This window comes from Sorex fumeus, unplaced genomic scaffold (assembly GCF_029834395.1).
Source record: "Sorex fumeus unplaced genomic scaffold, SorFum_2.1 ptg000078l, whole genome shotgun sequence".
In the NCBI taxonomy this organism is placed as follows: domain Eukaryota; kingdom Metazoa; phylum Chordata; class Mammalia; order Eulipotyphla; family Soricidae; genus Sorex; species Sorex fumeus.
The window spans coordinates 10,490,924-10,517,079 of record NW_026606135.1 but is presented as its reverse complement, the minus strand read 5'-3'; the positions used below and the strand labels follow the sequence as shown (position 1 = coordinate 10,517,079).

The 26,156-nt window shown below is 43.7% G+C and overlaps 2 protein-coding genes across 3 annotated transcripts in view; one reads left to right on the top strand and one right to left on the bottom strand.

The window, feature by feature from the left end:
- Nucleotides 1-7,900, bottom strand: part of PDE6C (phosphodiesterase 6C) — a 53,497-nt gene extending 45,597 nt beyond the window's left edge. The window contains exons 1-3 of one of the 2 annotated variants that reach the window (XM_056130398.1): nucleotides 7,441-7,900; nucleotides 354-506; nucleotides 166-255 (exon numbers count right to left, since the gene is read on the bottom strand). In XM_056130398.1, coding sequence (XP_055986373.1) covers nucleotides 166-255; nucleotides 354-506; nucleotides 7,441-7,872 — 675 coding nt within the window. In that variant the 5' untranslated portion in view covers nucleotides 7,873-7,900. Of the gene's footprint in view, nucleotides 1-165; nucleotides 256-353; nucleotides 507-7,440 lie in introns of those variants that run through there. The other variant, XM_056130397.1, reaches the window with a different exon arrangement.
- A 10,609-nt stretch (nucleotides 7,901-18,509) lies between these two features.
- Nucleotides 18,510-25,734, top strand: RBP4 (retinol binding protein 4). The gene is made up of 6 exons (XM_056130408.1): nucleotides 18,510-18,603; nucleotides 18,719-18,846; nucleotides 18,975-19,111; nucleotides 19,239-19,345; nucleotides 24,044-24,256; nucleotides 25,445-25,734. Exons 2-6 carry the CDS (start codon nucleotides 18,736-18,738, stop codon nucleotides 25,480-25,482), a joined length of 606 nt encoding a protein of 201 aa, XP_055986383.1. The 5' UTR covers nucleotides 18,510-18,603; nucleotides 18,719-18,735; the 3' UTR covers nucleotides 25,483-25,734.
- The last annotated feature ends 422 nt before the right edge of the window (nucleotides 25,735-26,156 follow it).

Below are 26,156 nucleotides of genomic sequence, written 5' to 3'. Positions count from 1 at the left end.
TATATGTAAGCACTGTACAATATTTATAAAATATATATGTATGATTTCCCCATTTAGGAGACTAAAGAGTATATATTTTATATACATTTCAACATTTCCCACAGTTCCTGGCAGTTCACCCAGACCTTGGAATTTCTCAGGTGTTGTGAGTGATCTTTCCTTTACCTGGCTTCTTCGGGATTCCACACTGTACAGATAGTTGGCATGATGAAGCTTGAGGATGACAGAAACAATGTTGAGATATCTGGAAAAGACCTGCAACAGTCAGACAGAAGAGAATGAGGTTTGACATCTTTCTTTTCCTTAATCAATGAATGAACTTCCTGAGCCTCCAACTGGTTGCCCAGTATTACCTCTTCATCCTGTTTAGAGAATTCAGACCCATTTACTTTGTTAAGTGCCATAACCACAGCAAGAACCTCCTTGCCCATCAGGATTGGGGTGGCCAGCAGGTTCCTTGTGACGTAGCCAGTTTGTTTATCCATGAAGTCAGAAAAATGGCTATTCTGAAAGACACAAGCACACTTTGCCAATGCAGCACGAAGTCACGGAGTGGAAGATCTAGGAACAGCAAGTGATCATTTTCAATAGCTAAATCTATACAAATCATATGGACAGAAGCCAGGGCCCCAGCATAGCTGTCTCAGCACACACCCCCTCCTCCTCCCCTTCCTAGGGCTGCAGAAAGAGAAACTACCCACATCACAGTGAGCACTTCCCTTCTGCACTGTGCTCTCTCTAAGCCGGGCTGGGTTTGAGCCAAGAGGAAAAGGTAAGGTCTGCGTCAAGAGTACAGGACGTGGTAAGGGGAGGGCAGGAAAGACATGGGGTGTTAACAGGTGTGTGCCGGGAAGGAGAGCACAGCTTTGTTATAAATCTATTTCAAAGACTTCTTTCTATTTACGCAAGTAAATGGTGCACAAGAAAAGCAACTGGGTACAACATTAAACAAAGACTAAGAGGAATGGGGAAATGGCTCAAATGGGAGAGTATAGTATGTCTTGTAGGTGCGAAGCTCTGGGCTCAATGCTTGCCACTTCATGCTCCCTAGCTCTGTCAGATGTGATTCCACAACAATTAACCATCCCCCAAACTTCTAATCTTGCTTGCATAGCATGTCTCCACACCCATGCCTTCCTCTTGCCTGGACAAAAGTTTTCTTTTCTAATTTTGCACAATAATTTAATCATGGAACACAGTGTAAGAACTTCCCTACATCCTCATGCATATAGAGATAAATTTACCTCCTAGATTCTCCAGTAAGCCCCATCATCCACTAGACCATCCCCCACTGTCTGGCAATGGTTATCCTAATGGAAAACAATGCTGCAGTAATCATTTTTGCTTTTATTTGTGATAGATTTCCTAAAGTGGAAACCATTTTTGCTGGACCAAGTGATTGATGCAGTATTTTTCACAGATTGCTTTTACAAAACGAGTCGAGTTCTGATTTCTCCGTAGAAATTTTATTAGTTGTATTAGTCACCCATTCTACTGAGTTATGCAGTATTCCACTGAACACTTCATCCATATAGGAGTAGACACAGTTTTCCATGGGTCCTTACAGTCTCTCCATTGAACCTAAGTATTCCTTATTAGAACTGAGCTTTAACCTTATTGGCCAAAATCAATGTGGCATTAAGTCTCATAAGTTCTGAGAGTTATTGGCCAAAACTAATGTAGCATTCCTTTCATAAGCTGTGTTATTTTTATTTCTTCATGTTGATGATATGTCTAGGAAAAGTACAAACCTTGGAAGCTGAACTCTATTTATTTTCTCCAATTAAAAATGTGAACGTCCACTGTTAAATGACTGTGGACCAGAATTTTCACCAGGGAACAAGGGCTGCTTTGTCACTAGAACTTACAGCTTAAAGCAGAGCAATAGTCCTGGGCTGTGCCTTGGAAGAACTACAGATAGAGGCAGATTCACAGACCTCACCAATTCATAAACCACTAAGATAAATCTGTCTTTCCCTGGAACCTGTACTTTTGGTGGGTGGATCATTCCTGTGAAGAATTCCTAGAAGTGAAACCACTAAACAAAGATAAAGTGAACTGCTAAAGGATTGGATGCACCTAGACTTTGAGCCCAGATCTCGTCAATACTTTTCCCAGTACAGCAACACACAATTAACTCTTTATCTTGAAGAAATGCAGCATAATGGTGGGAATAATTCTGGAGTCAGATTTCGCTGGCGGAAATAAGGCCCCAGTTTTCTTTCCACTGAGGAGTGGGCGTGTTTCTTAGAACCTGAATTCTCATTTTCTAATTTGACAGTGGAGATAATGGTATTTTCTCCATGATGTGGAGACAGATTAGCATAGAAAGATTTGAATACTTAGAAACATGTATGGCACATAGTAGATCTCAATAAATATTATGATAAAAATTAAGACTTCAAGGGATGGGACATTATCCTTGAATGAGAAGTTGTTTCATCTCTTTGACAATTCTCATTTTTCTTCTAGTTCTAACTTTTCTAACCCATTCTACCCACTGAAGAAATGAGGTGTTAATGACTCAAATCTTCTATGCTCCCTCCCGAGTACCAGTACTATACCCCATAACATTGGGGTACAGTTCTGTCCAAACTATTTTGTGTTAATTCTCTCTGTTTCTAATGGCATCATCACTCACAAGTTAGGAAGTCTTCAGAATTTGGTTCTTCCCCTTAATCCACTGCTTAACTATGTCAACTCACATTCTGTTTTCTTTCTAACCTGTGACCATTGTAGACCATAATCATCTTCATTTACACAGCAAGTCTGGGCACTAAAGTATACTCAGAGCTGCAGAAACACAAGTCATAGCATGTGTACTTCACTCTAACTCCAAAACTAGTCATTTTATTCTAGATTCTAAACACAAGAAAATGTTTTTAAATTCAATTGGCTGATTTAAACAAAATATTGCTATGTTCAAAATGTGACACTTGACTATTACTGTATTAAAAAGCCCTGTATAAAACTATTTAGTGAATAATATACATGGTAGGGAAGGTGAGCCTGACTGTTTTTATTTCCCCACTAGCTCAAATAATCCTTGGTGAAGTTTCTTTGAGTAGGTCTGCATTTATCAGATTACCAATCACCCCTGACTTCTAATAAACCAATGAAAGGAACTGGAGAATATTGTGGCAGAATGCCTGGATCCCTCAGCCCATTTTAGCATTGCCAGATTGTGATGAATACAGGTATCTCTTGAGATTAGGAGTCAGAAAGAGATAAGAGGAGAGAAGTGAGAGGAAAGAGCTATAAACACTCTGTTAATTATTGAAAACATGGAACTTCTCCAACATGACTTTCTTTCAAACCATAGACAGAATGGGCACTACCCAGAGATTTGGTCAACAGCTTTCCCAACACAAAAAGAAATGATTAACTTGAGAGAAACATACCTCAGTTTCCTATTATTAAAGTCCTCCTCTCTTTCACCTATTTTAAAAGCTGACAATCACCATTTACCTGATTTGACCAGCCCCCAAGGCCCCCTCACATAAATAAAATATTAACACACCTATAATTATTAAATGCGTATATTTGGTCACCTGCATTTCTCAGGTACAGAAACTCAATCCATCACAGTTTCCTCTTTTGAGACTTCGAGTTGTGCCTAGGTCTGTCTGATGTCAAGGTTCTCTACAGATGGACTCTCTAGGTTGGAGTAGCTTGTCTATCTGGCTAGGTGTGAAGAGCACTTACTTTCCATGAACTATGCTGCCAACCAGAGAAGTTAAGCGTAAGTGTGGAAAAACATTTGTTTAAGTTCTATTTCACCAAGTAATATGGATAAATTTGTTATATGACTGACAAGGGGGGGGACTAGAGGGGTGGGAGGAAATCTTATGCTATTGATGGGGAGAAGGAGGCGTTGGTGGTGGAACTGGTGTTGGAATAATGTATAATTAAAGCAACTCTATCATAAATAGCTTTATCATGGTGTCTCAATAAGAAAAAAATAAAATAAAAAAGTATGGCTAAATAGGACATGTGTAAAAGAGATCAGAAGATGTGGATTATATCTCAAACCTGCCATATCCTGCCTAAATAACCTTGAGAAGTTTCTGATATATATATATGGAAGAAAATTAAAATATGTTCCATGCCTTCTACACCAGGTCTTCGTCAAAATTCAGTAAGATTACGAATAAGAAAACTCTTCCAAAGTTGTCAAATGCCAGACCAGAGAGATTGTACAATGGGTAGAGCACAGGCCTTGAATGCAGCTTGCCCAAATTCCATCCCCAGAACCACATATGATCCCTCAAGCACTGCCAGTGGTTCCTGAGTACAGGGCCAGGAGAAAATTCCAAGAACAGCTGGATATGGCCCCAGATCTACCCCTAATCCTCTCCGCTCCAAAAGGGAAAAAAATACAGGGTGGAAATACATAATGAGGAAATTGAGATAATTCAGTAGTTAAGGTAATTAATTTGCTTGATGAAAAAAGGAAAGTATAGTAGGAAAGAAAGGCTCATTTAATTTTTTTTCCTGACACAGTTTTACATGCTCACCAGAGTATCTCTGATAGAGCTATTCTTCATATATTTGGTCTGTACTCCTCAGGACAAGAAGTAATGTTGTCTGCACCCTTGAGATGCATATTCTTTAAATTGTGAACTTTTTCCATTCCTCTATCTTTATAAGAAATTGTATTGTTGGGGCCAGAATGATAGCACAGCGGGTAGGGCATTTGCCTTGCATGCGGTCGACCTGGGTTCAATCCCGGGTTCAATCCCGGCCAACTCATATTGTCCCCAAGCACCACCAAGAGTAATTTCTGAGTGCAGAGCCAGGAGTAACCCCTGAGCATTGCAAAAAGCAAAACCAAAAAAAAAAGAAAGAAAAGAAAAAAAGAAGAAAGAAATAGTATTGGAAGTGTTCAACTTTGGAGCAGAGTATTTAGATCCAGGAGATCAGAAATTGTATTCAGGGGCATTGGATCTACTCAAAGTTCATTGTTGAAACATAATAAAGATTGCTTGACTCTGGAAAGAGTTCTTTCCACCCTCAACCTACCCCCATGGTCTTACAGTTTTAATGTACTTTAGTTGCTGTGGTAAAATCTACAATGAGAAAGGAGGTGGAGACCTCTGTTTTAAATATAATTTCCATTCTTCAAACTTTTATTTCATTTGACAACTTTAATTTTGGTAGTGATCCTGGTGGTACTGGGAGGCTGGCGAAGCATATAGTGGTGCCAGGGATCAAACTGGGGTTGGCGGCATGTAGGGCAAGTATCTTAACTATCTCTCTGGACTCAAGTTTTCCACAAATACGTATTAATGTTTGGTCCCAATTTCAGGAAGTCTGGTGTTTCTGATCTGCTGAGCAACTTATATCAATATTTTTAATTACCCCCAATTTTATTTTCATGTGCATCCAGAATTGAAAAGAAGTTCTGGGAGCCAAAAAATTCTTAGAATTAGTAAAAATGGAGAGCAAATAAAAACCTCTGTCTCTTCTCAAGAGGGTGTGTGTCCAAAACAGTTATGTCTTTGTCCTACTTCCAGAAAAGAGGTACCAAAGAAACATGACACTCCATTTCCATCCACTGCCCTTACAAGGGCACTCACCATGGTCAACACACTAAGGCCATTTGATATTTTTAAGCAGCACCATTCTATCATTCTTATCTCAACATAGAGAGCTGGGCTCCTTAATAACAGTTTTAATAACAGCTGAGTAAAATTCTGCTACAGAAGTAATTTTACTCACCTGTTATTAAAACTGTTTTTCATATAAAAAATATTAACAACCTTATATAACATGTTCTTAGCTTTTCTGTTTTAGGAAATTGGACCTCATTTGGGGGTCTGGCAAGAAGCATACGTTCATGAGAAGACCTTAGCCTTAGGTGGTTAAGGACAGAGCTTCAAAACTAGAACCCAGAAGACTGCCTTAAGAACACTCATCAGATTAGTCATCCGCAGCAGCTGCAGTGCATCACAAAAGAACTTAATTTATTTAGTTTTGGTTTGGGGGTCAAACTCAGTTTTGCTCAAGGGCACTATGCTGAGGGTGAAAGGTTGCTCCCAGAGATGCCTCACAGGGTGGGGGTGGAGGTGGGGTCCAGCACTCAAGGTAAGCATTCAAAAAGCCTACTTTAAGCTAGCTAACCCTCCCGGAGGGAAGACTTGTAAAGGACTGAGGACTCATGGTGCCTAAGGGCAACCCTTGTACCTGAGGGTTGTCCCGTGACTGTTTGCTTTGTGCTGCTAATGTTTGACAGTTTGTATGCCTTCTGAATCCCAGGGTCCTCTCCCTCTTAATCAGCCTCAGGGAACACGTCCGGGATTAGCCTCCCCTTCCAGCTGCCTCCTTCAGGAGCTAGCAATCAATCTCTGGACAGAAAGCATTTCTGGGGTGATTCCATCCAACTCCATTCCATCACAATCTCCTCTTCCACTTTTGTTAATGGCAACCCAGTTTCCTGGAAAATGTGTGTAGACAAAAACCTGGCAGGAGAAACCTGAGGCTTCTCATGATAGTAATTGCTGAACAGAGGGATTATAAGGCTTTGACCCTTTTAATTGAGTTACATTTGATACATTTTCTTAAATAAACAGATTTCCCAATGGTGGGAATTGATCATTCTGTTTCTAAAAAACACAACAGTGTATGTAGGTGATGGGGCTTTAGAAGAGTCCAAATGTCCCACTTACATGACTGGAATTCATTCCTTTTTTGTTGTTTTTGTTTGGGGACCATACCTGGCGATGCTCAGAGGTTACTTCTGGCTTTGTACTAGGAATTACACTTGGAGGTGCTGGAGGGGCCATGTGGGATGCTGAGGATTGAATTTTAGATCAGCTGAGTGCCAAGCAAATGCCCTACCCACTGTACTATTATTACTCCAGCCCCTGGATTCATTGTTAATAAATGTGCACGATGGGGCTTGGGTCCAGTGAGTTTAATCCTTATCCAAGATCATATTTTAAAGATTTAAAAATGGACATTTGAACTTTCAGACAGTATCTTTTGTTTTCTTTCTGAACATTTTATCTACAAAGGTGGAAGCATCCATTTATGAGCAAATGTATCCAGAAAAACTGAGTGTCTTCAAAGAGTTGGGGATGAAAGGCCTGAGGTTTGATCTCAGCCTGCCCCTGTGTCCCCTCTGAAGTTCCCCCAGGGCATGAGGACATTGTCAGAGAGTAAGTAGGTGAAGGGCATTAGGCTCTGGTAGGGCCACCAGTAACTGTCAAACACTATTACTTGGGGCACTCTCTACTGATTTGAAACTCAACATGAACTAAACAGTTTAGGCTGTGTTTGTATATCTGACAGTCCTTGACCTGGGGTTCTCTTCCCTTTTGCCACCCCTCCCCCCCAAGTTAGAGGAAAACCAGTGTTAATTACAAGGATGACCCCATTAATCCTCCCTGATTTCCCACCATAGCCTTTCAGCAATCTTCCCCTCCTAATACCACCTACCTTTTTCGCATCTGGGACATTAAGGGGTTTCTTGGTGTGGGCAACCCAGCCCACTATCCCAATGTCCAAGGGAAACACAACTTCTCGGTCAGGGACCACTAGGTCGTCCTCAAACTTGGAGGTTGGGGTGACGTTGAGCAATTTGGAGGCCACCTCAGGTGTGCCGTTGCGTGCCCGACACAGGAAGAGGCTGCAGCGATCTGCATCTAGTAGCTGTGCCAGCCTCTGCAGGGCTCGGTGTGTGACCTGCTCAGGGCTGCCCACTTCCTCCTGCAGGGCCTGTAGCAGCTCACAACACAGCGAAGACTCCTCCGCCAGCGTCAGTCCAAGCCAGGGCGCTTTCTTGCTCAGCCTCTTATGGAAGTATTCCTGGGCAAACTCAGGGTGGTCCTCCAGGTATTTCTCCACAGCCTCCTGGCTCATCTCCCCCATGGTGGGGCTGGCTTTGCTGCTGGAGCTCCCCGGGGCAGACCCTCAGAGCACTTCCCTGGGCAGAAAGCCAAGTAGAAAATACATCCTGATTAGCTACTGAGGAACAGTTACCTTGGAACCCCAAGGGCAAAAAGTGCTCACCAGAGCCAGATCTGGCAAGGTCATGCAGAATGGTTGCTTAGCAGAGCTTTCAATCTGCCCTGTAACTCCTGAGATGTGACAGAAGGTCCTGATTTACAGTGGGATTCAGGAAGCACCGGATTAAAGGGTGCTTCAGGACACAAAATCCCTAAACACTATTAGCTCTTAAGTCCTCAGAGAATCACAGCATCTGAGATCTGCCAATGGTAGGCTAGCGTAACTATTGCAGGGAAAACAAAAACAAAAACAAAAAATGTCATTCTATTTCAGCCACGGCAGTGGCTGTCCACAGCAAGAAAAACAGTATGGTCACAAATGTGCCTTAAATTTACCTGGGTTGACAATTTGTAGAAATCTTTTATAGCAGCTCTATAAAGTCAGATTATTCAGACCTTGCAAGTCTTCATTTGTTTATATAACTTTAATAGAGATGGAGGGATTGGTAAAAAATAAAACTGATTTTTAATCTTTTGCTTTTTCTCTTTGACTCCTTCCTTCTCTCCCTCCCTTCCTTCTGTTCTCTCTTCCCTTTTCTTTCTTTCATCCTGCAAATAAAACCTTACACATCAAGAACTGTACTCTACCACTGAGCCCCAGTCCTCACTCATCCCTGGATGAAAATATTTCCTTTTCTTAAAAGTCCTTTGATTAACCAAGTTATTTTTATTATTCTTCTCTAAAACTCTCATCTCTCCATTCTTTACACTTTAGAAAGCTGTATCTCAAAAAATATTTTGACAGGACCTCAGAACTATTTTAAAAGAACAGATTTCAGGCTTATTACTAGAGAAGTGAACTAACAAAACATTTGTTGGTGACCCACATATACTTGAACCATAATTTAAACCCTAGCTCTTGCCAAGAGTCATGATTGCAAAGGATAACCTAGGCAACTGCAACCTCATTGCTCCTGCTAAGCATATGAACTTGCATTTTCTTTCAATAGCAATATCCAAACCTCATTTTTGCTACAAAGCACAGTCTGTTAAAACTACTTAGTGATACCTGTCTTAACTGTTGCTAGGATCTATATAATGTCTCGAGAGCTTCTGGAGTGGAAAGAACACTTAACACTACTTAGTTCTGTTTAATCTTCAGTTTATTGAGCTTTTACATCAATTAAGCACATTTTCCCAAATATTTAACTACCATTATGCCACTAATAAGTTAAACTACACATTTCATGTACCAATTTCCTATATATTTAAGTGCTTATTTCAAACATACTCTAAGACATTTAAAGAATGTCTTTAATAGAGAGCAACACAAAACATCCTGACCCTGCGCCAGGCTGTCTTCACCCGGGCAACCAGGAGGGGCAAGGGTTGAGTTTCCCTCCCCACCACAGCAGAACCCCAGCAACCAAAAACCCCCAGAATCCAACTGCACAGCCATGCTCAAGGCTGCTCTCCACAGGCTCAAACGAGCCTGACCTACTGGGGAACCTGCAGAAAAAACCAGGTATGCAGGACCTATGACTGAGATCTCCAATCTCGCTTAGAACAGGACTGGACCTTCTTCCCCCAGCTCCCCAGTTTTCCAGTAGCTTGGGCGTCAGACACACAAACTACCTCCAGTGCCATATAATCTCATCAATGGTCAAGATCCAGAGACTATGAAATAAAGCTTCCAGAAGAGAGCCACACAGAACGTCCTTGAAGCACAGTCTCAAATGCAGCCACGCGACTTCTTATACTCTAGCCCACTGATGTACCAAAAGTAGCACACATTTGTTTGAGTTTAATATATATGTTTGTAATCTCTTATACAAGGGCTTAAATGGCTCCAGGATGAAATACAACAATCTTCACACACTTTCCTTTTACAGTGGTAGGAAGGTGTTTGAATGGTATGGTTTGAATGGTATGATGGTAGGATTGGTGTTTGAATATTGTCTACAATGAACTATTGTGAACAACTTTATAAAAATTAAATTAAAAAATAATTTTAATAAAGCTGCAAACCTTATGACAAGTTCTTTTAAATTAAAACACATTGACCATTTTATAATAACTCTGCAAGTTATTGTAGCACACTTATTTAAGTCCACTTGAAGAACAGAATTCTATGACTTTCATTTGATTCTTTAAAGGTAAATTTTACCTTGCTAAAAATGTTTAGTCTTCTTGTATAGAAAGTGAAAGAGATCTATTGAAGCCACAGCTGATAGATTATGAAATTAGGGATTCTTGATCATCCAGGTTTTGCTAGAATAGAACTTAAACAGGCATTTGTAATGCTAGGTTACCTCTGATGGTAGAGTTTGTGTTTGAAGGGTTTTGTCATACCTCCCTTTGTTACCCTCAAGTATAATCTCAGGATTGTGTTCCTCAGAATATGTATATCATGTATTATGTACTTCGCAACATCCATTATCATCTCATTATAATTAGAAAACTGTAGATTGTATCTGTCAAGAGAAAGAAGTTGAGTCTAACCCCTTGTGGGACCATCTTCTAATAATTTGGGACAATCTTTCTACCCAGCTACTTTGTGTGATTGATGCAATTCCTATTTCTCTCCAAAAAGTATGTGCTAAAAAAAAATGTATGTGCTTTGCTGACAACTACCCAATGCCATCTTTAAACAGACACACACACACACACACACACACACACACACACGTATACTTAATAGGAAAAAATGTATCCATATATGCTAACATTCCCTTACTGATAAAAATGAAAAAACAAATTATATTATAGTCTTTATTTTTGTAGTGACTGCTAGATTGATCCGATGGTTCATTTTTTAAAATACGTCTTTTGAGTGTCCACTTAAGCAACACGCCCACCATTCCAGGTCCTGTAGTAGAGACTCCATGTTCCCTCTTATAGGATATTCTCCTACCCTTGTTCTAGAAGGTTATTCTCTCTCACATCATCCCTTGGGAGGATCATCTAATTCTGGCCTATGAGTGGGCCAATATGTCTTTTCCAGGTAGGAATATTCATTACCTGAAATGAGAACTTCTGACTCTCCATTCTCCCTGCTGTCACACCAGATCCAAAGGTGTCCAAAATCCCTGAGTGAGGTTGTCATGAAGGATAGCTCCTCTTAACCTGGGCTGTACATGGAGCAAGTGGGAGAATTAAACCCTTCTTTCTTTGGCCTTGCAATATGAAGTTTTTCCTTTACTCTGCATAATCAAGTTAATCCTGAATGTCATACTTCATACTATATGGAACAATAAGGGAAAGGAGACTAGCAATTAGAAAGCCATGAAATATAGAAGAGAATAATAAACCCCAGAAGTGAAAAATACACATGAAGTTATAAGTGTATAAAACTACATAAGTAGTTATGATAGTATGTAAAAAGGGTTCTTGTCTAGACTTGGTGGAGGCTGAGGAAATCCAGGTGATTATAAGAGCCAAAGTAGTAATATAGAGTATAAAGTGACAGGAGAGGGTAGTGAAAGATGAATTTAGGAAGATTTATTGGGCCAAGATTTTACAAAGTGGGTGATTCTATCCCCACCCCAGACAGGCACAGGAATGATCCAGAGCTGAGATAGTCTGGAGGGCAGTGGTGGGGGAGTGACCCTTCTGTTTGTCAGCTTACAGAAGACAGGTTTTTAGGAGGGTATTGAGCAATTACTTTTCTAAAAGTGGGGGAAGTAGGCCAAATGAATTTGTGAACTTTTGCTCAAAACTAAGAACTTTGAACCCTGGAAAGTTTGGAGGGGAAGAAGTGACGTTATTAAAATTCTTCTCTATAAACATAATCTGCTGCTACTAAAAATATGAATTAAAAAATAAATATTAGACAAGAAATGCAGATTAGGAAACTAAATTGGATTTGGCTCATTGTCAAAATACCCTAAAAATATGTATGGACTTTAATCCTTCAATTCTGCTTTCACAAATTTATTTTACAGAAATAATTTAAAATGTACATCTATCTCAGTAGTTTTTGTTTTGTTTAGTTTTGTTTTTTTTTATTAGTGAAACACCACGAGGTACAGTTGTAGACTTACAAACTTTCATGCTTGGGTTTCAGTTATACAATGTGTGTGAACTCAAAAAAGTCCGCAGCGGTCTATCTCTCCCGCTGCCAGTGTTGGGTAGTCTCATGCCACTTCCCCCACCCCGGGGAGGTCGATGGTGATGGGCAGGTGAAGGAAGGAACGAGGGCCGGGCTGGTTGGTCTTAGTTGCAGTTTATTCCAATCCTCTCTCCGTTCACTCCTGTCTCTCCTCTGCCTCCCCTCCTGCTTCTTCCTCCCCCATGCTACTTTTCATTCTCCTTCTCGATCCCCCTTCATTTCTCTTCTCGCTCTGGAATCTGGATCTGGATCCTCTTTCTCCTTCTCCATCTGGAGTCTGGATTCTGATGCCCTAGCCCACTCTTACAGTCTAGTTTTATCCTCCAGTATGAGGGGTTGGGGTAACGATTACACATAGGTGTGGTCACAATCAATAGGGGTAAAGTTCTTTCCCTCGGGGAAAGCCGCTTCTACGATAATGACAGATTCTCATTAGCAGATCGACCCACCCTAGAGCAGAATCCCATGGGTGTATTTCTCCTCTCCTTGTCCAACAAACATTTAAGCATTCATAATATAAATCATTTTGTATGGATACAGTAAGAAATACCTTAAGCTTATAGAACTGCTCTCCTAGGGCTATCTCGATCTCAGACTACAGTGCTCAGGCCAGACAGTCTTTCCTCTTCCTGGCAGGGTCCCAGTCTCGTCGTTACTTTTGTATCATGACACCATTTGTCTATGATCAAGCTCTTAACTTACAGTTAAGAATCGTGGCACAACACAGGTGGGGGGTGGATGGGGGCTATACTGGGGTTCTTGGTGGTGGAAAATGGGCACTGGTGAAGGGACAGGTGTTTGATCATTGTATGACCGTCCGAGACTCGAACTGAAAGCTTTTGTTACTGTTCTCAGGGTGATTCAACAAATAAATAAAAAATATTAAAAAAAAGAAAAGAATCGTGGCACTTTGGTCTGGCCCATGTTGATGCCAGGGTAGCTCTCAGCTTGCCCTGGGTCCTTCAGTCCCTCGTCAAGACCCTACTTTTGGGGTGCTAGGAACTAAGGGCAACTGAGACTTAAGTTGAGAAAGCAGATGCCCGGGAGTGAATAATACTCAAAGCCAATTAAATCCTAAATTACAAAAGCACAATATTAACTGTCTTCCTGTATCTATGAAAAAGGACATTGCTTTAAAGTAAACTATTCATAAGACATAAGGAGAGGAGAAAGGCAATACTAACTTACAATACAAGTTCAGTGTCCTAGAAGGATCTGACCTTACAAATTAACAAAGTCTGATTAGGGGGGAAAGCTGATTAACTGTTTGGGGAAGAGAGCATAGAGAAGTGGTTACAGGTAAACGAAGGAATGGGAGTGACTCAGGAGCACTGTGATGGGTGTAACCTGATAAACCTAAGCTCCTTGTGGCAAGAGAGAAAGGACAAATCAATTGTTATCCTACACAATGATTGAGCACCCATCCCTCCACCAGTGCCCATTCTCCACCACCAATGATTCCAGTAGCCCTCCAACCCCCCACCCCACCCCCCTACCCCAACCTGCCTCTGTGGCAGGGCATTCCCTTTTGCTCCCTCTTTCCTTTAGGGTGTTGTAGTTTGCAATAAAGGTATTGGGTGCCCATCATGTTCGGTCTATATTCTACTTTCAGCACGCATCTCATATCCTGAGCAAGTCTTCCAAACATCCTTTACTTGGTGTTCCCTTCTCTATCTGAGCTGCTTTTTTCCCCAGCATGTGCTGCCAGCTTCCAAGCCGAGGAGAAAATCTCCTGGTATTTATCTGAACTATTCTTGTGTTTGACTCCCATTCTGTTACTTTATATTCCCCAGATGCGTGCAGTCTTTCTATGACAGTTCCTCTCTTTCTGACTTATATTATCTCAGTAGTTTTAAGGGTAGCACTGTAGCACTGTCCTCCCGTTCTTCATTGATTTGCTTGAGCGGGCACTAGTAACGTCTCACAACAAATTGCGAGACTTGTTGTTACTGTTTTGGCATATTGAATATGTCAAGGGTAGCATGCCAGGCTTTGCCATGAGGGCGAGATACTCTCGGTAGCTTGCCCAGCCCTCCAAGAGGGGTGGAGGAACTGAACCTGGGTGGGCCGCGTGCAAGGCAAATGCCCTACCCACTGTGCTATTGCTCCAGTCCAGTTTTAAGGGTATTCATCAAAAACATAGTTACATAGGGCCAAAGACATAATACAGCAACTACAAAAGATTCTTGCATCTTTAAAGGGAGAGAGGGAAGAAAACGAGAAACACAAATACAGACAGAGACAGAGACAGAGAGGATTCTGTGCCTAATTGGTAGATATGACCCAGCTATTTCAGAGATCATTTAAATAGTGGGATCCAAATAATTTACAACCACATCATGAAACTGACCAATAGCTTTGTAATTTTAAAAACATAAATTTGACTCTTTGTACCTGAAAATCTTAAATCAATAACTAATCTTTTGATATTGTGGGGAGTTGGGGGTCCAACTGGTGGTGCTCAGGCTTACTTCTGGCACTGCGCTCAAGAACAACTCCTGGCGGGGTTCAGGGGATCAGACGTAGTGCTGGGGTTTCATGCAAGGCAAGCACCCAGCCAGCTACACTATCTCTCCAGCCCCAGACCTTTTCATTTTTTCCAGCAATTATTTTGGCACATTTTAAATGCAGTCAGAAGATAAATACTACCCAGTTTCCTTAGCTTTCATTTTTCTTGGCCTCTTTTTCAGGATGTGGATATAAAGGTCAGTTTGTGCAAAATTGAGCTGATTGGAATTGCTTAATTTTAAGAGTGTAGTGACATAGATTTCATATTTAGATCTTCTTTCTTTTTGAATAAAACATTTTCAATATTTTTTGAAGAATCAGTGAGCTGTTTTATGCTTATAAATTAAGAGAACACTGAATTTGATGACAAGTAACCCCGGATATCAGTAGCTTAATGGAGTGGAAGTTTCTTTCTCATTCACCTAACCTCAGTCACCCATGAGATCTCAGCATGATGGAGACTCCACCAAGCAACACAGAAAGGAGAGAGAACATGCAGATAAACAGGCAGACAGATGACTGCAGTCTGTGTGGTAGACACTTCTCTGGAATGTCTTGTACTTCAACAAGCTTGTTTGCTTTGCATTGTGAGAAAAATAAACAAAAACCAAATGGATAGGTAGTTTTTCTATGGCCTGTCTGGAAATGATACACAGAACTGTATTGTGTCCTTTCCATTGACCAGAACTTAGGCATATAGCCTTATAGAATTTCCAGTAAGTAGATTACTTCCAACAGGGCTGCTTTGTTCATGGAAGATAGTGCAAAGTTTTCAGATAGAGAACAGCTACCCTTCTCTGCTATGGGTGCTAAATCCAAACAAACTATATTCTTGAGAGACCTCTGACCAGATCTCTAAAAATAAATATTTTGCAGACTTTATGAAAAGTGATGAATTTCAATCAAATAAATTAAACCATCTACTAATCAAGCATTTACTATATGCTTGCTTCTTAATAAATCCTATGGGGCAGGGAGTGTTGAGTAGGTACCAGGACGAATAAAACATAGTCTAGATCTTCATGAAGTATGGCAAGGAAATAAGCTTTTGTATCTATTATATGCAATCTGTAAGATGTCACTTAAAACATAATTTTACTGTGGCGGAGCATTAGTACAGTGGATGGACACTAGTCTTGCACGTATCTGACCTGGGCTCAATTTGCGACCACATATGGTTCCCTGAGTCCCCCCAAAAGTAATCTTTAAAAGCAGAGTCAGGAGTAAACTCTGAGCAACACTGGGTCAAAACAAACAAATTTTAAAAACGAAAACACAATCTTCGAGAAATAAAACTGTTTGCAAAGAGTTTTTCCTCTATTTTCTGATTAAATATTTTTACTGTAGAAAAATTTAAGAACTACAAAAAAAGGTCTACAGAGGGGAAAAGAAATCACCTCAGTAAGCCTAATATTATCACATTGGAGTAATTACCATGAACATTTACCCTTTTGATAGCCTACATATTTCTATTTGAAAAATTACTTTATGAGAATAAGTTTTAAAGCACTCAGGAAAAAATCCTCTGTTGACCTTTCTTCATGCATTTGTAATCATGAAGAAACATGAGTGAGAATGCTAATATAAACTGTTTTCCATTGCCGATATTTGGGACACCACGTTCAGGATTTCTTACTAAAAGAGAGAAAAAGAGGAAGAATTACACCAATTTTTAAATGTCTAACAAATAAATATGGTGCTGCAAAAACAGTTACCATCATCATAAAGAAAAAGGACAAATTAATGAACCAATGAAAATAAAAATAAACTTTTAGACTCTAAGACCAAATTACTAGTTACCAGAAGGGAAACGGAAATGTGCTATAGGTAAATTGGACAGAAGGGGTCAGTTGTAGAGCAAAAGAGGGAATTAGATTTTTAATGGTGAACGTGATGTAATATATACAGCCATTGATTTATAATGATGATGACCTGGCAACAATAGTTATAAAACAAAATAAAGTATGCCTCTAAAACAAAAAAGAATAAAGTTATGTTCTTGCAAACAATAAAAATAATCACCATAAAATGCATGAAGGAATTGGGGAGATGTGGCTCATTTGTAGAGCACTTACCTTGAATTTATGAGGCTGAGATTTTAATCCCCAGAATCACTGCACACCATCAGGAGGAGCCCCAGCTCTGCTTTGGGTGCTAAATTGATCCCCAGTGGCACTCATGTGACTTCTGCAAACAAGATCATAACCCCAGATATCAAAACAACATCAGTGAAGGGAGGGGGAACCCATAAATACCTCACATTCATTCAAAACATGAACCACCAGAGAATGTTCTAGGAGCAGAGCTTAAGGGGGCTGGGGGCTTAAGAGAACCTTCTGATCCTAATAACCCTGTGGAGGCCCAGGCTGAGGACAGGGGGCTCTGTATCACTGTGCTGAAACAGACTTTGGAAGACTTGCACTCTGGAACGTTGCAGAGATGGGGATGCAACATTGGGGCAGGAGCTAGAGCGAGGGTCTGAAGTCTCTCCCCATCAAGGATGCAGAAAGAAGCTGTGTCTAGCTGCGCACAGACTCCCTGCAGGAGAGACTCTGGAACAAACGTATTTGAGTTATTTGAAATTCTACATTTTATGCTAAAGCTACCGTAAGTAGGACATCTCTTAGCTGGTTAGCCAGAACCAAGGCTTTCCAAGCTTCAGGGCAGTGTGTTCAATACACCCTCACTGGCCCTCCAGAGACATCCAAGATGCCAGTGAACAGGAATAGATGAGAATGTAGGATACAGAAGCAGAACCCTGGCAGGAGGAGACACTAAAAGGCCCGGGAAAGGGATGGAAGTCACAGATGTCTTTTTGGAAGTCTCACAAGTGGCCCAGGCCCTAGATAGGGCTGGACCGAGAACCAAGAACTTAATTTTGTTCCGCAGTCCCCTCTTTCTCCCCCTCCCTCTTACTTGAGGTCCGGTTGCAGCAAAATGGTCAAGTAACTCCCAGTTCTTCCCACTCTGGGCCACATAGACCCATTGATATTGTAAGGAAGAAATCATACCCCAAAAAGTCTGTTTTGGTCAATCACTAGGTCTCATGTGGGCACAAGTAGCATATTCTGACCACTTTAACCAGACTAGAGAATCCTAAATTAGAGAGAAAATATGGTCAGTACATGGTGTCATTTGACAAGTGAAATAAATCACCACAGTCACATTCAGTTCGTAGCTGACCACTGACGTTATAGAATTTTGCTCACTTCTCCCCTTTCCGTCCACACAGCCAAGTCAGCCTGGCTGTTTTGAAAACAGAATTCCAGAATGACCTGGAAGTTAAAACGCTTCATAAACAATTGGTAGACGTGTTTGACGGTGGTTTGAGGACAGCGCCACAGGGTAAAGTAGGCGACCACCAAGGTTGCTAAAATATTTCCTGCCCTGACCAGGGTTGCGTTTCTGGAGAATATTTAACAGGGAGGGTTTTATTGCTTCTAAAGATGTTGAAACTAAAGAACAAATATTGACCCAGAGGGCACCACAAGCCCTCCTAAAAGAGGGTAAAAGACATCCTTTATAACATGAAAAACGACTTGGCCAAATTTTTCCCTATCCTTTGCACAACTGACCCTAGCCGGCTGGAGGCGGCGGGGAGGGGGGGGGAGGACTTCCTGGCAAGGCCTGCACCCCAAGACACCTGGGAGCATCCTTGCTGCCGTCCTGGATGGACCCTTCAACCTGAGTCTCCGGGGCCGGTCTCGAGATGCTGGAACTAAAGCCGGGCGAACCCGTCAGCGCTGCAGCAAGGCGACTGCGCTCAGGCCCCCGACGCGGGAGCCCCACGGTGCCCGGGCGGCGCAGGCGGTGAGGCTGCCCCTCTCGGACCCTCCCTGCGCTGGGGGCATGAGTCAGGGCGCGTTATGCAAGTGCTGGCCGGCCCGGCGCCTCCCCCCTCGGTCTTTCACCCCGCGCGGTTACGAAAGCGAGACCCCCCCACCCCCACCGGAGCTATAAAACGACCGGGCGGCCCCCGCGGCGCGCTCCCTAGCAGGCTCCACGCGCGCCCGGCTTTGCGCGCGGCTCCGGGCGGTGAGCGCCGACGCGGGACGGGGGCGCGGGGCGGGGGAGGGGCGGGAGCTGGGGCGGAGTTGCGGGGAGCGGGGGATGCCGGGGTCTGCGGGCGCTCACCGCGCCCCTCCTGCAGGCCGGACTCCTGGGACGATGGAGTGGGTGTGGGCGCTCCTGTTGCTGGCGGCGCTGGGCAGCGGCGGAGAGGCGCGCGACTGCCGCGTGAGCAGCTTCCGAGTCAAAGAGAACTTCGACAAGGCTCGAGTAGGTGCCCCGGAGAAGGAGCGCCTGGTGGGGGGCACGGGAGAGGACGCCCCACGTTTCCCGGGGCATCCCTTTCCCCGGGGACCTTTCGCTCCAAACCCCATGCCTGCTTGTGTCTTCTTCCCTAGTTCGCCGGGACCTGGTATGCCATGGCCAAGAAGGACCCCGAGGGCCTCTTTCTGCAGGACAACATCGTCGCCGAGTTCTCCGTGGATGAGAGTGGCCAGATGAGCGCCAAGGCCAAGGGCCGAGTCCGCCTGCTGAAGTCAGTGGCCTTTGGATGGCTCAGACCTTTGCGTGCTGGGATCCCGGGATGCAGACCCTCGCCCGGGCAGGCGGGCGGGATGAGACAGACCCCCCCACCTCACTTGAGATCCCCCTGACTTTTACAGTAACTGGGACGTGTGTGCAGACATGGTGGGCACCTTCACTGACACTGAGGACCCCGCCAAGTTCAAGATGAAGTACTGGGGTGTCGCCTCCTTTCTCCAGAAAGGACGTGAGTAGACAGTTTGGGGTCCTGTCTCAGAAGTGGGGAAGCGGAGCTGGCCAAATCTGTGGATTTCTTCTTCCATGGCACCCTGGGGAGGAATGATTGGAAGTGGCAGAAAACCTGCCACGCAGCTGAAGTTAAGAGAGGTAGCACTACCATTGGGAGAGGTGGCACTTTCCAACCCCACCTCCTTCCATCCAGTTCAGTAAACCTCACCCAAGAACAAAAGGGCTAAGGGGCTTGTCAGCTGACCTCAAACCGCCATTTTCTAGCCCAGGCCCTTCAGTTTTCCAGAGTCCCAGATCATACCCCCCCACCCCCCCCACACGCACACACACACACCTGATTTTGCTCTTCCTGCATCCCTTTGCACTGAATCCCTTAGACAGGGTTGCAGCTTTCAGACCTCTGCAGAAGTTTAGGATACTCACTTGCAAAAATAAAAGAAGCCTCATGCAAAGGGTTGGCTCAGTCCCAGGTATCCTCAGTGCCTGTGCTGAGATTCCCACCCAGGCAGGTGCTCAAATGGCCGTGAAATCTTTTCTTTCACCCCAACAAGGGAATGCAGACTGGGAAGGCGGTGGGCACAGGGCAGGGTTTGAAAATCCTAAAAATTGGCCTGCTTATGAGAACACAATATCCACATGCTCTTTCTACCCATGTCTTCCATTCCCCCTATATTTCAAAAGCTGGAATCTATTTGGTAGCTCGAGAAGAAGGCAGACCAGAGATCATGGACTCTTGGAGCTTTCTCCCCTACAGGGAGATTCAATAAGGCAAATAAACTGAGACTACCAAGAAGGCAGAGCTTTGCAACAAGATTGGGGGAGTCATAGTCGGAAGCCAAAGGCTTCAATCTCCCAGACTAGGATTAGTGACTCTGAGCAGCAGGGATTTCTAATACAGGCCAACTTTTGCAAAACATTATTTGAACTCCTTTGTGAGATAGATTCACGTAAGGGGCTGTCAGGGAACTCTTCTAGCTTAGTGATCAAGCACAGATAGATCCTTTAATTGCTCTAATGCTGTGTGTTAGGTGAAATTGCCTTTTTTATCCAGCTGATTTTCCAGTGTTGATTTACATGGTACAGGTGGGATTGCTGTCCTCCAGGACGAAAACAAAAATAGCATTCATTTCTAAAAATAATAAAAATGGTTTCAAATAATGCAGAAGTTTCCTAAAATGATTAATTTAATGTAAAATAGATACTTTATGAATGATGGATGACAAAAAAATAATCAATGCCAGGAGGCACAAGATGGTGAAGTTTTAGTAATCTAAGAACATTGTGTGGCATATTTTACACTCTTTTTTGCTGGAACTACAATTTGTGTTAAATCATATTCAAGTGTGGTGTACACCAGCATCAATGTGTTAAAGGACCAGGATTTTCTTGGTTATGAATTTGGGAGGAAGCAGTGAAGGAGGCATTTGATTCTTTCCTCCTCCTCCTCCTCCTCCTCCTCCTCCTCCTCCTCCTCCTCCTCCTCCTCCACCTCCTTCTCCTTCTCCCCCTCCTCCTCCTCCTCCTCCTCCTCCTCCTCCTCCTCCTCCTCCTCCTCCACCTCCTTCTCCTTCTCCCCCTCCTCCTCCTCCTCCTCCTCCTCCTCCTCCTCCTCCTCCTCCTCCTCCTCCTCCCAATCAAACCCAATTGATTCTGATTTGGGACAGACTAAAATTCTATTTGGGATTTGATTTGATGGGGAAGGGGGATGTGGAAAACTTTAGCGTGATTGTTATGGATAGGAGGTGAGATGACTATGATAGAAAAGACTTTTTTTTTTTGAGATTCTTTCCAAGGCTACCTCTCAGGAATGGAGCCAGGCACTGTGCAAACTAAGTCTACCAGACTGACTGAGAGTACATATCCTCACACAACCTGAGGACCTTGGTGAGGTTCCTTAGCATCACTGTGCCTCATTTTCCACATTTGCAAAAGGGAGTGATTATGGCAACAATCTCCTGGAGTCTCATTGTGAGGGCACAGTGAGTAAACAAGCAGAAGGCACTTGGAGCAGTGGGGAAGACATGCGTTCTCTGTAAGGGTGTGCTATTACCCCTACTTCAGCCATGAAATAACGGCTTTATATTCCAGGTCAGGCTCAAGCCTTTGTTTGTAAAATGAAAACACTGAGGCTCACATTAGAGAAGTGACTCATCTAAATACATTACTAACTAGAAGCTCTTAGTGACACCCCTGACCAAGAAGTGTAGAAGGAATGAACTGTCCCCTGGTAATGATTAGTCCCTGCTTGTGTGCTCACCTACTTATATATTATATGCTTATATGGGACTTAATTTTTTTATTTAATTTTATTTTATTTTTCCAAATTCTGCTTTCATTTCTCATGCTGTTTGTGTTTTGTTTATTACTTTCTATGTTGGCTCCAGTTTAGCATTAAACACTGCTTAGTCGGGAGGAGTTGAAGGCTGCAGAGTAGCTTGCCTTCTAGGTCTTTGCCCTTCTCCACAATCTGCGTATCTGCGTGTGAAAACAGCTGTGTTTTAAATGAAAGACTCTTGCACAGAGAAAATAATGCAGTCGAAATGCTCATCTGCTGTCAGTTTATTTTAAAATGAGATGTAATAGACGGCTACATGTGAGCATGTCAGGATTCTCAGGCTGCTGTGACCTGCTGCCCAAGCCTTGGCATGGGGCCTCAGCATTGGCATTATGAGTATGCTTTTTGAATAGTTCTTCTCATGAAGAAGGCGGAGGACCAGGGGGTGTGGATGATTCTGTCAAAATTGTCTTGGCTCACTTGAGCTTCAAGGCACGTCACTGTACTCAATGACGTGTTGGGCCAGTGGGGGTATTGTATGTTGTTATTATTTTGGCAATTAGTCAGAAAAAGCTTCATCGCCACCAACTGCTGGCACAGCTGGAAAGTTAGAGCTGAGGGCTTCAGGGAGGGAGCCCTGGTTGGAGGTCTGGTTGCAGGACTCAGGTCTAGGAAACTGCAGGGACATATTCTAGGGCCATTGTAGTAAGTTACAGATCTTCAGGGTAACTGGATCACCTGAAAAAGCTCTTTCTGCTGAGTTTGCTTTAGCTTTGGGAGGACAAGCAACATGTCCAACCTGCTCTCTGTGGATCTACACCCAACTGCAGCGTAACCCCACCTGGAGTCCCATCTATACAACCTTGGTTCTTGCTCTCCCAAATTGTGTGTGTAGTTACTGACGGGAATATTTGGGGGCGACTGTTTCTCCAGATGGCTCGACTTCAGCTGCCGGGAGAGCTGATGTTGGAGGACTTGGCTCCTTATTTTCAGCTGGGTTCAGGCAGTTCACCTTTTGGCTTAGGAAGCAAGAGTCGGATAAAGATTATGAAATCTTTTAATTGAAATTTATAATTGAACGTCTTCCTCTCTGCACTATTTAGCCAAAAAAGATAAATCAGACCTACTAAGACCTTTTAAAGTCAATAACTGGAAGTGAAAAATAATTGAGAAGGAGATGGAATTGTGAAATAACTGGCACAAAACGAAGACTCAGAGAGCCCTAGTCATGGTTGTGTAGGTCAGTTAGCCTTTAGTAAAGGCAGCATTTCCTTCCTAACAGGAGGTGTTCATATAAACTGAAGCATTGTTCTTCTACTCATTCTTCTCACTTCTCATTGTTGATATTTTATATTACTTCAAGGTTTACACACCAAGCTTAGGAATAAATGTAATCCAATTTCCTCAAGAGTGCAGCTCTGCCCCTCTCAGAGGAGATCAGAAAAGTCCAAGCTCTAACAATTTTCTGATATCTGACAGTAGGTGTTTAGGCAAAAACTTCTCCCCTCTGCAGCAGAGAGATGAGTGGATTCCTAAAAGTCAGAGCCTGATAACCAGAGAGACGCCCTCCAGTGACCGGCAAGGCAGGAGGACATGTGGTTACAAGAGATGGCAGAACTAGCTGATAAGAGATAATCACCCTAATACAGGGGATAGGGTCAGTGGATGGCCTTCAGACATTAGCCCCAAAGGCACAAATATCACTGGAGATAGAAGGTAAGACAGACAAAGGAAGGTCGAATCCTGTGTTTTTTCCTTCTTCCCTTTGTGGTTGCAATGAGACAGGGTCACACATCTGGCTATATTGTTCACACACACCTGGCTGTATGCCAGAGACATCACATGCTCCGAGAGCATCAGGATCCCAGACAGCAGACCTACGGCGACTGAGCTCAGTGCATGTGGGGATACCCGGGATTAAACTCATGATTTCAAGATTGCAAGACTGGCATTTTACTTGCTAAGTCAGGGCCCACATTATCCAATTATTATTTGGAGAGACACTGTCACATTTATCTTTAGAGTGCCAGATGATTGTGGAAGTAAATGAGGTTCCCTTGAACCCCCCGCACCACACACACACACACACACACACACACCAGGACATGTTTCTGTAAAGAACAAGTTCATTTCTCATTGTCCCAGTTGTATAAGAAGCGTTAGCATTCTCTGTGGTCTGCAGCTTCCTGACAAAACAAAACAAGCTTCAGGAAGTAACTGTGGGGATGGAGAGAGCACAGTGTGTAGGACTCTTGCCCTGCATGTGAACGACTAGGTTCAATCCCTGGCCCCCCATATGGTCCCCTGAGCAATGAGACCTGGCAGTGCATTCCCCTATTGTCCCGGGACTCTGAGCATCCTTATCAGGGAGCTGAAGTGGGAGTAGACAGAGGCTCTGGACTCTGGCTCTCTGACCTGCAGATGATGATCACTGGATCGTGGACACGGACTATGACACCTACGCTGTGCAGTACTCCTGCCGCCTCCTCAACCTGGATGGAACCTGCGCTGACAGCTACTCCTTCGTCTTTGCCCGGAACCCCAACGGCCTGCCTCCGGAAGTGCAGCGAATCGTGAGGCGGAGGCAGGAGGAGCTGTGCCTGGCGCGGCAGTACCGGCTGATTGTTCACAACGGTGAGTGGTGGGTGGCGTCTCCAGCTCCCACAGCGCTGGCAGAATTTGGATCCAGAGGCCAGAGGAAATAGGGAGCCCCTAGGAGCCCAAGCCTAGGCCTTCCCCGTGTGTCTTATTGACCTTTTCAGGGAGCTGAAGCAGGAGTAGACAGAGGCTCCTTTTTCAGTTCCTGATACTCTTCATTTTTGGTGGGGACAGGGAGGAATGCACGCCTACTGGTGCCCTGGGACTACTCCCAGCAGTGCTTGGGAAACCGTGTGGTGCTGGGGATTGAACCTGGGGCCTCTCCATTCAAAAATGTGCTCCAGCACTTTGAGCTGACTCCCTGGCCCCTAAATCCAGGCCTGCCCCCAACCCCGCCCTAAGTTTGGGGGCCACACTTAGGATGTTGCTGGGAGTTACTCCGGCACGTCAGGAGGGACCATTCTCAATGGGAATCACACTCAGGCCTTTACATGCATAAAGGCCAACACCTTGAAATATCTGCCCCCTCCAACCTTGACATTTTAATTCAAACTTCAAGGGACACCCTCTTTCCTTTTTCCTGCTGCCTTAGCCTAGCCTATGGTCACATGATACACCCCGCCCCCACCCCAAGGTGACACTGACCCAAAATATATATTTTTTTCTTTTTGGGTCACACCCTGCAATGCTCGGGGGTTACTCCTGGCTCTGCACTCAGGAATTACTCCTGGCGGTGCTCAGGGGACCATATGGGATGCTGGGGATTGAACCCAGGTCGGCCACGTGCAAACAAACACCCTACCCGCTGTACTATCGTTCCAGTCCCCCAAAATACATTTTGACTAAATTTATATTGTTTGGGATTGAGCAGCTCCATGTAGCAGGGGATAGAAGATGTGGCCATTGAAACTTAAAAAAAGAAAAGAATTTCAACAAATGCTTACTTTTTCTACTTTTTATACCTATCAAATTGTCTAACTGGTTTCCCCTCACAGCAGATTCTGTTCTCTCAGCACCCTTTACCCCCGAGAAATTAGGTGGTTCAGAAACAGCTTTGGAGGGATGGTTTTGAATGACAGTCACCTCCAGCTGTAATCTTTACTATTTTTCTTATTTTTTAAATAATCTTTCAAAGATGCAAAGAACCCACGGCTTTCCTGGTATTGGGGACTGGTGAGAGACGGGGTTGTTTTCTCCGCTCATAACAGTTGTCCTCTGTTTCAGGATACTGCATGGGCACGTCAAAGAACAACCTTTTGTAGCACCATGGAGGGTGCCACGTCTCCAGGGAAAACGGCCTCTTCCTTGTCCAGCCTTCAGCTCTATTTATCTTCATTTATTTGCTCTCTCTCTCGCAAATATGAAAGCTGCCCTGCACATAAAAATGTATATGGCACTAAGTGGGTCTATCTGCCCTCTGATGTCTGCCATTACCTGGAGTTTTCCAGAGAACCACGAGAGGCTTCAGAATCCAGACTTGGATTGATTAAAATACAGTCTCCCATTTTCTATGATTCAGGTTTTGTCTGTGTCCATGCCTGTGCCTGAGTGAAAACCCCGTGGATTTCTCCCCAGCAGGCTCTCTTCCCAGAGGTTTCTTTATGACCTTTGGCCACTTCTAGGCTTCTAATCCCCATAATTAGTGGCTTCTCTCAACTTCCTGAAAAAGGAGTTTCCCTTTAACAGGGAAGGCCTCAATTGCTGGCTGGTGAGTGAAGGTTCAGCCGGGCCTCAATCAGCCCGGGGCACCTAGGGAGGCCAGAGGGCTCACCCACTGTGGGTTTGAAAGACTAAGGGGTTGGGGCTGGAGCATAGCACAGCAGGTAGGGTGTTTGCCTTGCACGGGACCGACCTGGGTTCAATTCCCAGCATTCCATATAATCCCCCTAGCACTACCAGGAGTAATTCCTGAGGGCAGAGCCAGGAGTAACCCCTG